The sequence below is a fragment of the Peromyscus maniculatus genome, chromosome 2 (assembly GCF_049852395.1).
Source record: "Peromyscus maniculatus bairdii isolate BWxNUB_F1_BW_parent chromosome 2, HU_Pman_BW_mat_3.1, whole genome shotgun sequence".
In the NCBI taxonomy this organism is placed as follows: Eukaryota; Metazoa; Chordata; class Mammalia; order Rodentia; family Cricetidae; genus Peromyscus; species Peromyscus maniculatus.
The window spans coordinates 162,158,783-162,172,884 of record NC_134853.1 but is presented as its reverse complement, the minus strand read 5'-3'; the positions used below and the strand labels follow the sequence as shown (position 1 = coordinate 162,172,884).

Here is a 14,102-nt window from a genome sequence, read left to right as displayed (position 1 = left end):
GGTGGTGGCGCAGCTGGTGGTGGCGCACGCCTTTAATCTCAGCACTCTGGAGGCAGAGGCAGGTGGGTCTCTGTGGCCTGAAGTTTCTCAGTCCTGCCTAGCCCCACAGTCCCACAGCCATTTATAAAATAATCACTCAGAAGTTAATATTAATTATGAACTGTATGGCCTATGGCTTCAGCTTCTTGCTAACTAACTCTTTCATCTTAAATTAACCCATTCCTATTAATATATATGTTGCCACGTGGCCATGGCATTACCAGTCTGCTGGTATCTTGTTCCTTTGGCTCACATCTCTCTCCACTCTGCCCCTCTTTTCTCTTATCTCTGCTTGGATTTTGGCTGTAAGCTTTTTTGCCATAGGCCAAAACAGTATTTATTATCCAATGGGAGCCACACATATTCATAACATACAGAAGGACATCCCACAGCACTTCCCCTTTTTTGTCTAACCAAAAGGAAGGTTTTAACTTTAACATAGTAAATTTATATATAACAAAACAGTTATCAAGCAAGAATTACAATTACAATATCTAGTCCATTTGTATTTGGCAATATTAAAGAAAATATTTTATCTATCCTAGTTTTATGAGTCTAAAGTTTTATATCTAATTTCTCTTTTTATCACAACTAAGGAAAACTATAACTATAACTATCTAGTCTTCAACTCCATCAAAGACCCCAGAAGGATACAATATTACCTGAGTAAACAGGAAGTGAATGGCAAGCAACCTCCATAATTCTAGAAATGACAGAGACATCTTTCTGCCTAGACAGTCATCCAAATTTCCTTTATAACATTGGGGCATCTATCTTTAGCCCATACACCTAGAGTCTCTGGCATAGCTTTCAATGAAGCAGGAAATTTTAAGGGCTGTTCTGCTCATTCTGGCTAAGTTCATGTCTTGTAGAGTGTCTGGCAGTTTCTTCTTTGAAGCAGGAACTTGAAAGACCATCTCACCTTGCAAAGTTCAGTGGTCACCTTCCTATGGGTCCTGCATGTCCAGTTTATACAGCATCCTGTCAAGCAGTTGAGGCAAGGGCACTTTTTTGCCCAGTGGCTAACATTTGCCACAAAGAAAGCAAACTCCATAATGCATTGTTTTCAATGCCCATCATCCTCTTTGAAGTAATTGGTGCTGCCAGAAGCAAACGTGTCTCACTGTTCAGAAAAGTCTAAGTTCTTTTTTTTTTTTTTTTATTTTTTTATTTTTTTTTTTTTTTAAGATTTATTTATTATGTATACAGCATGTATGACTGCAGGCCAGAAGAGGGCACCAGATCTCATTACAGATGGTTGTGAGCCACCATGTGGTTGCTGGGAATTGAACTCAGGACCTCTGGAAGAGCAGTCAGTGCTCTTAACCACTGAGCCATCTCTCCAGCCCCAAGTCTAAGTTCTTAAAATGTTTTAAATACCATATTCTGTAGGTCTTTGAAGTGTTTGAAGATTACCTACCTAATTGAAATATACCTTTGTATACCTAAAAAACTTAACTAACATGACTATAAGTTTGGTTATCATAGATGACTTAATCTGTATTTCTTAATTATATTTTACAATTTTAAATGAATTGCATAAACACAGTACCTTAAACAAGAGTAGAAATATACATACAGTATAACAAAATTAACCCTAAATTTGTATTAATAAATTAAAATCCATAGCAATGTAAAATATCTCAAATGAGTTGTTGCTTTTTAAAACTAGATTCAATAATTTACCCTTTTATCCTATCATATCTATATCCTACAGATCTCTGTGAGTTTGAGGCCAGCCTGGTCTACAAAAGTGAGTTCCAGGACAGCCAGGACTGTCACACAGAGAAACCTTGTCTCAAAAAACCAAACCAAACAAAACTTACAAAAGGAGAGAGAATTTCTTTGTGGTCTGTTCCAAGATAGGAAAACTGTGGGGGAGATTAGAGTTTGGATGAATTACTCTCCTCTTTGCTGGCTCGAACTGTCTGACAAGAAGCAGCTTCAGGGAGGAAGGGTTTATTCTGGTCTACAGGTCAAAGGAATATGGCCCATCATGGCAGGCAAGGCATGGAGGCAGGAGGGGTAGGATGCTAGTCACATTGTATCTGCAGACAGGAGACAAAGTGTAGACCGGAACTGAAGCTGGGTTCTAAATCTCAAGCCTGCCCTTGGTGACCAAATTCCTCCAGCAAAGCATTGGCCCCTAAAGATTTCACAACTTCCCTAACAATACCACCAATGGCGGGGCGGGAGGTGGGGGGTGAGGAACGGGGCGTCAGACTCATCAGCCTATTGGGGATGTTTCACATCCACTACATTTCCTTAGGACTTTTTTCTCCCATATGCAGGGCTGGGGATCAAGTCTGAGATGCACTTGGCATGTAAGGATGTTAAGTTAGCATTCTATCCCTGCACTGTATCCTTAGCCTGAGAGTAAAGCTTCTATAGTCTGCCTTGGAGAAGAATTCTAGTGTATATGGCTTGCTTCAGGGAGGGTGTCATGAGCCAAGAACTATGAATGAAAACCTTCCTCTCCCAATACATATCACATCACAGCCAGTTTTTCTGAAAACTATTGACTCTAGAGCAGTGGTTCTCAACCTTCCTAATGCTGCAACCCTTTAATACAGTTCCTCATGTTGTGGTGATCCCTACCCATTAAATTACTTCATTTCTACTTCATAACCGTAATTTTGCTACTGTTATAAATTGTAATGTAAATATCTGATATTCGACCTCAAAGGAGTTGCAACCCACAGGTTGAGAAACACTGCTCTAAGGTTATTTTTGAAAGCTGTGAGCTAAGGTTTTAGGGGAACATCTGATCTTCCCTTGCCTCCAGTTCCTCAACGGATCATGGATATCATCTGCAGCCAAGGCAAATAGCCACCCTTAACTCCAGAATTAAGGACTCGGTGTGTAAAATGGATAGTGGGAGAAACTAAGTAAAGCACCTTTATTCTAAAATAGGAGTCGTGGGAAACTCTCCACAAGGAAATCATGTGGAGAGTGTGTGTATTGTGGCTGTCAGGCTGGACTAGAAATGCTGGTGGAAACCCTCAAGGAACAGGGGTGGAGGTCACAAAGGACCAGTTTTCATTCAGTCTAGCAGGGCAGGCTGCTGCCCCATGAAGGACAGATCTGACCACCAAAGAACAGAGGAATAGATGGCAGGAGATGCTTCACAGCCCAGGCCATCTCTTCCCAAATTAGAAATCCGCTCTAGAAATGCTTAGATGACCTTCTTCACCACTTTCTATGTTTTCCAGAATCTTGATAAAAGGTGAAGTAGCCACAGCTGCATTCTTTTGCTCACTCAAATGTCCCAAAGTTCCCAACCTTTTATTTCACAGCTCTGTGGCTCAGTGGCCTTGACTCTTAAAATCAGATAGGATAAAATCCAATGGGTACAAAAGTACAGAGAACCTGTAGGTGGGAAGTAACAGTTGAAAATTGTTGATAATAGTTACAAAGACAGCAATCTGTCAGAGCTGGCTTCCCAACCTTCTAGCAGGTTTGTTGAGGAAATTACCCTCTTTGCATATGTTTTGTTACATTCCACTTAAGGTAAATTCATCTGCCAACTGTTAAATTATAGTCATTAAATCCTAATACTTTTCTATCATTGCGTTTTCCCCTTTCCAGATAACACAGCTGACGAAACACAGACAACAGATAAGAAAGGTAAATGAGATTTTGGTCTTCCTTTGGGAGATAAAAAGGTTTCTTTGAACCTAATTTTTTTTGAGAGGAATTCCATCCTTTCTTGGATCTCAGTCAACAAGAACAGAATGGACCATCTTCCGAAAGAGAGACGATGCATTTCCTCCCTTCCTTCCTTGCTTTTTGAAGTACTGGGAATTGAACCCAGCACCTTATGCATGCTAAGCTAATGCTCCACCACTAAGTAACAGTCCCAGCCCACTTGGAACTTTTACTTTGAGAGAGAGTATCACTAAGCTCGCCCGGGCTGGCAGCTCTGTAGCCCAGGCTGACATTGAGTTTGCAATCCCCCTGCCTCATCTCCACAGGTAGCGGGGATTGTAGGACTGCTGTGCCAGGCTCAGCAACTTCAATGTTCTAATTATTAAGAGAGAAAAGGAAATTCCATAGATTTGAAAGGCAATAGGACTAGGGGCATAGTTCAGTTGTAAAGCACTTGGATAGTATGGGACCCAGTACTACATAAATCATATTCTCTCTCTCTCTCTCTCTCTCTCTCTCTCTCTCTCTCTCTCTCTCTCTCTCTCTCTCTCTCTCTCTCTCTCTCACACACACACACACACACACACACACACACAGTCTCTCTCCCTCTCTCACACACACACATACAGTCTCTCTCTCTCTCCTCTCTCTCTCTCTCTCTCCCCTCTCTCTCTCTCTCTCTCACACACATACACACACATGCACACACACACAGAGTGTATTTACTTAATGGCAAGCTGGCATCCTTTTTCTTCATTGGTATGGAAATAATTTGAGGTTTTCCCACTTAAATAATGTTGGCTGTAGGTTTGTCATGCAGAGCCTTTGTTATGTTGAGATAAGTGCCTTCTAGTCTGAGTTTTCTGGGGCTTTTGTCATTGACTAGCTGTGAAGAAGCACGCCCATCAACAGTGAAGCCAGCACGTCATGTGTAGAAATTCAGAGATTCAGAAACCTCTGGATTCACAAGACGGGATCAAGCAGAGCTGGGGCCGGGCCTTGGTGGCCCGGTACCTGACTAGCACACTCAAGGCCTGGGTTTGCTCCCTGGCATCAAGAAGAGAAAAAGGCTCAGCACTTGACTCAGCGTACTCTCTGCTGAGAGCAGCAGGCCCATATTATTGCTTGAATCTGTTTCTTCCTGGAACTCACGGTTCTTTTCCCTTCCATTCAGAGGGCTTGGCAGTCGTGACCCTGGTTGGAATCATAGTCGGTGTCCTGTTAGCTATCGGCTTCGTTGGAGGGATCATCGTTGTGGTTATGAGGAAAATTTCTGGAAGGTTCTCGTAAGTAACCTCTTACCCGCATGTGATATGTGAATGTAGGCAGTCCTGCTCACCACTCAAACATCTGCATGCATAGAAACCTCCTCTGCACGAGGTCTTCTTCGGAAGCCATGACCTCCACAGGTGCAGCCTCTGCCATTTCCCAGGGACAGATGTCAGCATTAGCTTTAGAGCCCAAGACTGACTTCCTTTGAGGTCTGAGCAGATTTGATCTCTCATCTTATTTTCCAACTATCCAAACTTGAAGGAAAATCCAAACCAAGTTGTAACTTGCTTCTTTTTTTTTTTTTTTTTTTTTGGTTTTTCGAGACAGGGTTTCTCTGTGTAGCTTTGCGCCTTTCCTGGAGCTCACTCGGTAGCCCAGGCTGGCCTCGAACTCACAGAGATCCGCCTGGCTCTGCCTCCCGAGTGCTGGGATTAAAGGCGTGCGCCACCACTGCCCGGCTGTAACTTGCTTCTTAATCTCTTTGCTCTCTCCAGCCACCAAAGGCAGGTGCACTGGGGAAAAAAACACCTGTCACAGTGCCAGGTTCCCTTTCTGATGAGGAATTGCATGTGGGGGGGGCGGGTCTTTTGTATTTATATCACTTCTTCACACCTGTCCTGTATACCCTACCACCACATAGGTCAGGCCATTATATCTTTCTGGCATTGACTTTAGGAGGGAAGAGCCTTACTCCTTGCTAAACTTCCTTTACAATGTTTTAACTCAGCGCCAGAGAAAAAACAGAGAAGTATGATGGGTGGGGAAGGGAGAGGATGAGTCATCTAAGGCTGGGAGCTGTGCTGATATACAGCTGTCAATGAATCTTGTTTGGAAATGCCTGGAGTCCTGACCCTGCCTACGGAAGGGTTAGGTGTAGAGGAGAAGAGCTGGGAAATAAAGGTGCAGGGTTCTGGGACTGAAACCACAGAAAAGGACAATAGGCTCAGGGACTATGGGACAGGGAGTGACTAGTCCCGACCACAGTAAAAGAAGTAATAATTCTCTGTATTTTCACAGGCCCTAAAGAGCTGAGCAGATCCGGCTGTTCTCCCAACACATCAGAAAACAAGAGAGCTTCCAACTTCCCCTGTTGCCCGTCCTCTGCTGGTGGAGGAAGATGACCCATGGAATGCCCACCCCACCCACTGCCATGGTGACTCCTCCACTGTCAGAAGTACCAAAGGAAAGACAGATGACAAGCCGTGACCCCTTGAAGCATATGCCTTTGGAAAACAGACATTTTTAATATAAATTTTATAATAGGTGATTCAAAAGACAGCATGTATAGAAAATGGAGTGAAACTACATAAACTGACTTGTAACCAAGATGGCATCAACAATTGGCTGTAGCAATTGTAACCATGGCTTCATCCTAGTCATTCCCTGCTGATGTTAAGAGGCAGAGGAATCTGGAAATGTTTATTGAATCTGTGGAGTCATTGGCTCCAATGTTACGTCAAAGAAGCATGTTTTTTTTTTTTTTTTTTTTTTTGCAGTTGCTGACCTGTTGATATCTACACATTCCATCCTAGTGGGGTCTGTGTTTAAGTGTGTTTGAGTCATTGAGTTGCAAGTGTAAACTTAAAATTCAGGCATGATGAATGGCCTCTTAAGGGAGTCTGGTTGGACCATTTCAGAAGCATCCATTGTGGCTTCATTCCCAGGAGGATACTTTGCTGTTTACAATTCTCTAAACCATCTCTATACCACAATGACTTGATGGCCCAGAGGTCTGTCCCCATCTCTTGGGTGATGGAAAGCCCAGATTAAGGAGCCATGTTCTCACCTCCCTGGACTCAAACCTTCGGATGAGCTGCTTCTTTCTGAACTGTGGAGGTCTTAACCCAGATGTTGAAAAAGCTATTGGATGTCATAGGATGCCAGAGGTTTCGCAGCTGTAGGACCAAGAGCAGAACTCGGTCCTGCTGTGGGTTAAGCAGAAGAGACTCCTGTGTGTGTTTTGGTATAGGAAATAAACTGACCAGCATCTAACATCTGCCTTCTGCCTCGAGGAAAGACAGGGAAAGCAAAAATAATCTAGTATAATCTTAGTTGCTTTTATGTGGCTGGATGTAAAGGTCTGATTTTAAAATAAAAGATACTTCCAGTCTTCATGACATACCACATCTTTCCATGGGTTCAATCGAAAAGATCAAAATAATGAGACCCCAGGGACGCCCTGCCTCTGCCATCTAGCTCGGCCCTTCTTTTCTAGTGGATGTATAGAGTTCTTCTCCTGCATAGTATTTAACACTGGCCTGGCCAGATGCTTTGTTAAAAATGTGGTTATATAGTCTTTACATCCTCTAGTCTAGGAAGAGATCACAGGATGGGGAGAAAAGTAAACCAATGTGCCTGTGTGTTGACCCAACCTGGCTGGCCCAGCAGGCTGCATACTCCATCAGCTGGCTAAGAGAAGCAGATTACAGGAGTCCTGTGAGTGAATTGTCTTCCTTCTCCTCAGTCAGACTCCAAACTGAAACTAGAAACATTGCTCATTTCTTCTTTCTTTTCTCTTTCCCTTCCCACCTCCATCCCACCACCCTCACTGTGAAAAATAACAGTCCAACCCCAGCTACACACCAGAGTCAGTGCCTGCTGGGACAAGGCTGAGCAGTCTTGGTCACCTGTGTTGGTCCCCAATACAGTGTAGACATCTTTTCAAATAAAATATGATTGTGTACAAACATGAGTCCAACCTTTGACTGAACACTTTTGTCGATCTGGATATCATTTCTGTTAATATGATAACATTTATTTACTTATTTTTGGTTTGGATTTTTGAGATAGGGTTTCTCCATGTAGCCCTGCCTGTCCTGGAACTTGCTTTGTAGACCTCAAACTGTCACACACCCGGCCAAGGTTATACCTTTTATACCCAGCTGCCTGTTGACTTAATGGAGAGAGAGTGTCCATGGTCACAGGAAGTTCATCCCCAGGAAAGAAATACAACCACAGCAATCGTTCACCAATATCTCTGCTAAAGTAGAGAGGCCGAGGCCGAGGCCAAGGAGAGAAATGGGGTGAAAACTAGGTGGCATCTTGGATCTTTTACTCTATCTGGCCTCAGGGTTTGTAGATGTAATTCTGTTTTTATTAAATAAGAAACACAGAGCCAAATGCAGGAGTTAAAAGCCCCAGGGGTCAGAGAGCAGTAGCTAAGAGCTGAGACCAAGACTGCCTTCTAACTACCTGTTGCCGCTGCCATCCTTCCCCTGAGAAAGAGACCTACTTCCTGTGTGTCTGTCTTTTTTTTTTTTTTTTTACTTTCTGTTCTGCCTTCTCATTGGTTGTAAACCCAACCACATGACCTCCTCGTCACTGCCTGTCTATACAGACCTCCAGGTCTCTATGATTGGTATTGAGATTACAGATGTGTGTCTCCATGCTGACTATGTCCTTGAACACATAGACTCTGCCTGTCATGTGATCAGGATTAAGGGCATGTGCTACCACTGCCAGACTTCTGCTAGATGGCTTGCTATTAGCTCTGACCCCCAGGCACTTTTATTTATTAACATACAAATAAAATCACATTTCAGCACAAATAAAATATCACCATAAGGGTTAGCAGGGTCTTGCCTGGTCCTTCATTTCTCTGCACTGTGAGAAGCCATGTGATGGAGCAATTTTATCTCACCCTTGACACTCAAGGCCTCCCTAGAAAACTTGGATCCAGAGTTCAGCTGTCCAAGAACAGGAAGTGACAGTGTTGAGTTCCACTCAACCTGTTGAATGGTTCTGAAGTGGGGAATTGTGGAATTGTGAAATGATAGGTATGAAATATAGACATAGATATAGACAGACACAGGACAGCTTCGGGAGGTTTCTGGGTCAATACCACAGACCCTGAGTTTATTACTCACAGCCTTTATAGACCCAAAGCAAGGGGGGCAAAAAGACCCCCCCTTCAAGGATATCATGATTCAACGTACAAAGTAGAGTCAAGTGTAAACACCTCCTTAGACATCTGGTGACCACGCCTTACAGTAAAGCATCCTGTAAATAGGCCTTGAAGTATAAAGACACCTGGTAACCACACCTTTGGTCAAAACATCCTATTATGCAGCCTTGCAGGGGAAAACAAGCTCGGACTCTCTGACTTTGAGTCAAGATGAAAACAGACTACAAGCTGGGGTCTCCGGGCCCCCACATGGTAGAAGGGAAGGGTCCACAGACCTGGGGAGTAGAGCCTCCATCCAACCCACTTCTCATTCGTTCCCCCTACATAGAGACTGCCCCAGTAAGGGGGCTGGCTCCTTCCTGTCATCCATCCCTCTGCACCCTACCACTGTGCTGGGATTCTGCTGTTCTACTGTTGGCCTTATGCAAGCCCGTGATCACTTGTAAAGGTTGAGTGTTAGCAGTAGCTACCTTCTGCCTCTTTGAAAATAAGTGAAGACTGGGGCTGGTGAGACGGCACAGTGGGTAAAGGCACATTCTACAGAAGCCTGAGGACATGAGTTTGATCCCTGAAACCCACAAAGAAGAACCGATTCCTCCAACAGCCACTCATACTCACATATGCACACAAAAATAAAAATGTAAAGCAATAAAAGAAATACAGATTGGATGTCCCTTATATCTGAAATGCCTATGACCGTAAGTATTCAGACTTTTGGGTGGTGTGTTTTGAGATAAACTTACATTCTAAAAGTTGTTACTATATTATTTGTGTATGTGTGTATATGTGTATCTGCACTACTATTGCCTGCTGCCTGTGGAAGCCGGAAGAGGGCATGAGATCCCCTAGAACTGGAGTTTCAGATGGCTGTGAGCTGTCACATTGGTGTTGGGGATTGAACGCAGGTCCTCTGGAAGAGCAGCCAGATCTCTTAACTGCTGAGCCATCTCTCCAACCCCTTGAGATAGATTCTTGTCTCATAATCTAGGTTGCCCTTGAACTCACAATCCTCCTACCTCAGCATCTCCAGTTCTGAGATTATGCCTGGCTCCAGACATTAGAACATGGAATATTTTCATAGTCCCCCAATTGAACATCCCCAATCTAAAACTCAAAGATCTATGGCACTCCAAAATCTTGAACTGAGCATCCTGTCAACTCAAAACATTTTTTTAGCATTTCAGTTTTTAAAGTTTGGAATGCTTGACTTGTCCTCAGGTGTTACTCAGTCAGAGCTGTTGAATTCGTGGGACATCAGGAATCCTGGGTGTCTGGCTCCCTGGAGAAGACTGAAATTTTGGTCCATCCATTGCCTTTTTTTTTTTTTTTTTTTTTTTTTTGGTTTTTCGAGACAGGGTTTCTCTGTGTAGCTTTGCGCCTTTCCTGGAACTCACTTGGTAGCCCAGGCTGGCCTCGAACTCACAGAGATCCACCTGCCTCTGCCTCCCAAGTGCTGGGATTAAAGGTGTGCACCACCACCGCCCGGCCACCTTTTTTTTTAATAGATGCTACCCCTTGAGCAGGCCATTTAACCTCTGGGGTTCATTTGTAATTTGAGACTGTGCAGAACGCTTTTCTTGTCTCATGGAAGACTACCCATACCTCCTAGTCTTACACCCCTGAAGGGAAAGTGGGCCCTCCTGTTTCCAGTGCACATTCGTCTTCCATTATAAACACTCCCAGGGGAGTGCTAGAAAGCAGATCTGCAGTCTACAAAGGGTGTGGGATGCTTAAGGAAACGACTTTGTCTACTCCTCCATCCCAGACATCTGGGGTGGTGGTAGTGATGAAGCTCACAGCTGTTGCTGTATTAGTGCCTTTTTTGGCTGTTCATGGCAGTTCATGCCTGTACTTCGTGAACTCAGAAAACTGAGGCAGGAGGAACATGAATTCCAGGCCAGCCTGGGCTTTATACTGAGACCCTGGATCAGTTTCCCCTTGACTCTGCTTTCCTGCTCCACAAGCTCCTGTCTTGACTTTTGTCCTCATCAACAGATTTAAGGTTCACTTCCAGAGTTCATCTACTTGAGCACTCTCCAGCTGAGCAGGTGTCTGTTCAGTTCCCAGCTATACCGTCAGCCCTGAAGCAGTGGGTAGCCCTTAGCTGGTGGACAGTCCTCTCACCCTTTACAAGTCCACCATCCCTCTTCCTGGTCAGGTCTTCAACAGACGCCCATCATGACAGTGAAGTTCAATGTCTCCATCCCCCCTCCAGTTTGAACTGCTCTGTACCAGTGATACCTTCCTAGTATATCTCTCCGTACATACCACCACCACATTGTAAAAATGCTCCAATGGTTATAAAATAACTGGGGGAGGGGAGTCCTATATGAGATCATGGTACTTGTATCACATGAACTCATACAACATATTGGACTAAAAGCTGTGTGGTTCTAGATCTAGGTGCCAGGTTCTCACACTTCCAATATAATGGAAACTGCTATTTTTGTGTCCTTAGACTTATTTTATTTTATTTATTTATAATTTGGGTTTTTTGAGGTAGGGTCTCTCTGTGTATCCCCAGCTGTCCTGGAACTGTCTAGATAAGCCAGGTTGGCCTCCAACTCACAGATCCATCTGCCTCTGCCTCCCAAATGCTGGAATTAAAAGTGTGTACCACCACATTCTGCTTCCTTGGACTCTTAAAGATTTTATTTTTATTTGTGTGTATATGCCCATGAGTACAAATGTCTGTGGAAGTCAGAAGAGGGTATTACATCTCCTGTAACTAGTGTTAACAGTCAGTTATGAGTAGCCCAACTTGGAGTGTTGAGAACCAAGCTCAGGTCCTTCGTAAGAGTCATTTACTATTTATTTATTTACTTATTTGTACATGTACATATGTGTGCCTGCATGCATTTTAAAGGCAGGATCCCAGCCTGCTATCAAACTCTGTATGTAGCCAAAGATGACCACAGCCTCTTGAGTATTGGGCTCAGCTGTGTGCCACCATGTCTGCTGGGGATCAAACTCAGTGATGGTTTTCATTCCAAGAATGTACTCTACCAATGGAGGCACATCTCTAGCTCCATGTTTGTTGAAGGTCAATGGTCTCCCCATTAGCTCCACAGTCAAGCATAATTCCTTCAGCCAATGGAAAAACAGGAAACCTGTGTTTCGATCACGAACTACTTAAAGCTCTGTTACTCTTTTTTTTTTTTTTTTTTTTTTGGTTTTCCGAGACAGGGTTTCTCTGTGTAGCTTTGCGCCTTTCCTGGAACTCACTCGGTAGACCAGGCTGGCCTTGAACTCACAGAGATCTGCCTGCCTCTGCCTCCCGAGTGCTGGTATTAAAGGCGTGCGCCACCACTGCCCGGCTTCAAAGCTCTGTTACTCTTATCATGCATCTCAAAGCAAATTGTCACATATTCTATGTAGTTATCTTTCAGAAATAAAAACTCGTTTGTATCCTTTCTGGGCACCTTCTGGCAGCAAAGCTGCCTCCCGCCCCAGAGGGACCCCTAAGTTGGTGCATACCACCTTGAACCAGGCATATTTTCTACCATTCCTACTCCACATTTATGTATCCACAAGCAAGGTATAATACTATGGCTGGGAGACAGCTCAGTGGTAGAGAGAACCCCTGCAGAACATGTCAGGCCCAGGGTTTCACTCCCTGGACATGGAATCTTTCTTTGGAACTTGCTTGCTCTAGCCACATTCTGTCTGTGAGCCTCATCTTTGCTTCGGCCCATTGCCCAGATGCAGTCTGGTGGCTGGTGTAGAGAATTAGGTCATGGCTATACCATCATTCATGATTATTTTTCCCCATTGGTTGGTAGCTAGGCTGTTTCTAAATTTTGGAATCTAAAGATGACATCCATGTAGACGGACTTTTCTTTAGGCCACCAGCTCACAACAAACAACACGGAGACTTATTAATTATGAAGGTTCAGCCTTAGCTTAGGCTTGTTTCTAATTAGCTCTTATAACTTAAATCAACCCTTATTTTTTAATGTACATTCTTCCACACACTCATTACCTCATCTCCATTTTGCCCATCCTGCTCCCTCTGCGTCTAGCTGGCGACTCTGCCTTTCTTCTTCCCAGAGCTCTCTCTGTCCCCAGAAATCCTGCCCAACCTCTTCCTGCCTAGCTAATTGTAGTGGTTAGCTGTTCTGAATAAATTTGTTTGCCTATTAAGCAGATTCTGTGGATTTCTCACTATAGCTAATGGCCATTCAGCTCTTTATTGAACCAATCATAGTAACACATCTTCATACAGTGTAAAGGGATATTCCACAACACACCCATAATTAAAGAAGTTTTATTTTTAACCAGAGAACAGAATTTTGTTCTCCACAGAGAAATAGAAGTGAGTTTATTTATCAACTATTTTAGATTTTATTTTTAAGTATGTGCATGTCTGTGTACATGCGTTCTGGTGCCCACAGAAACCAGAAAAGAGTATCAGATTCCCTGGAGCTGGAGTTACAGGTGGCTGTGAGCCGCCCAACATGGGTTTCAAGGGCTGAGCTCAGGTCCTCTGTAAAAGCTCCTTCCTAACTGCTGAGCCATATCTCCAGCAACTGCCACCCAGTTTTTTTTTTTTTTTTTTAATATTTACATATTCAGCATCTTTCTTGTAAACTCGCTCCTAAGATCTGAATTAATTGGATTTCCACAGCCAATAACTTCATAATTCCCCTCCATTTCCCTTCATATGAATATCTGTTTGACTTCATTTCTATATGAAATTATCTAAAATTATTTAAAACATGCTTATTATTTCTTTTCAAAATGTTATAAATGTCTCATCTACATTCCATAAAAATTTATTTGGAGCTGGTAATTTAATATAATTGCAACTTAGTGAAATTGAAGGACGGCATTTGCTTTTAAAGTATAATTTATTAAAAAATGGAAGAGATTTTTTTTTTTTGGTTTTGAAGGGGTTGTGAGTGTGTGTGTGAATTTGTGTGGTATGTATCCACATGCTTGGTGTGTGTGTGTGTGTGTGTGTGTGTGTGGTGTTGTGTGTGCATGTGTGCCAGGCATGGGAAACCTTCCTTTCAACTGTTAGTCAAGGTGATTCAAGAGACTCCCAAAACAATACAGGATAATGAGATCGCTCTTGGTTGCCTTTTTTAATTTAAAAAGACCCTATTGTTAAAGACCCCACACATTACAGACACAGGACATGGAGGAATCAAGCTGGAACTGACCCGGAAGCCTCCTTTCTGAGGACCAGCTCTCAGGGAATCAGAAAGTGCCGTGTGAGCTGCCAAGGGAGAACAGC

At 43.4% G+C, this 14,102-nt stretch overlaps 1 protein-coding gene across 2 annotated transcripts in view; it reads left to right on the top strand.

Moving 5' to 3' along the window:
- The window catches only part of Pdpn (podoplanin), a 46,947-nt gene extending 39,301 nt beyond the window's left edge, over positions 1–7,646 (top strand). Inside the window, exons 4-6 of one of the 2 annotated variants that reach the window (XM_006975446.4) lie at positions 3,628–3,666; positions 4,862–4,973; positions 5,977–7,646. In XM_006975446.4, the coding sequence (XP_006975508.3) occupies positions 3,628–3,666; positions 4,862–4,973; positions 5,977–5,983 (158 nt within the window). In that variant the 3' untranslated portion in view covers positions 5,984–7,646. Of the gene's footprint in view, positions 1–3,627; positions 3,667–4,861; positions 4,978–5,976 lie in introns of those variants that run through there. The other variant, XM_006975447.4, reaches the window with a different exon arrangement.
- Positions 7,647–14,102: the final 6,456 nt, after the last annotated feature.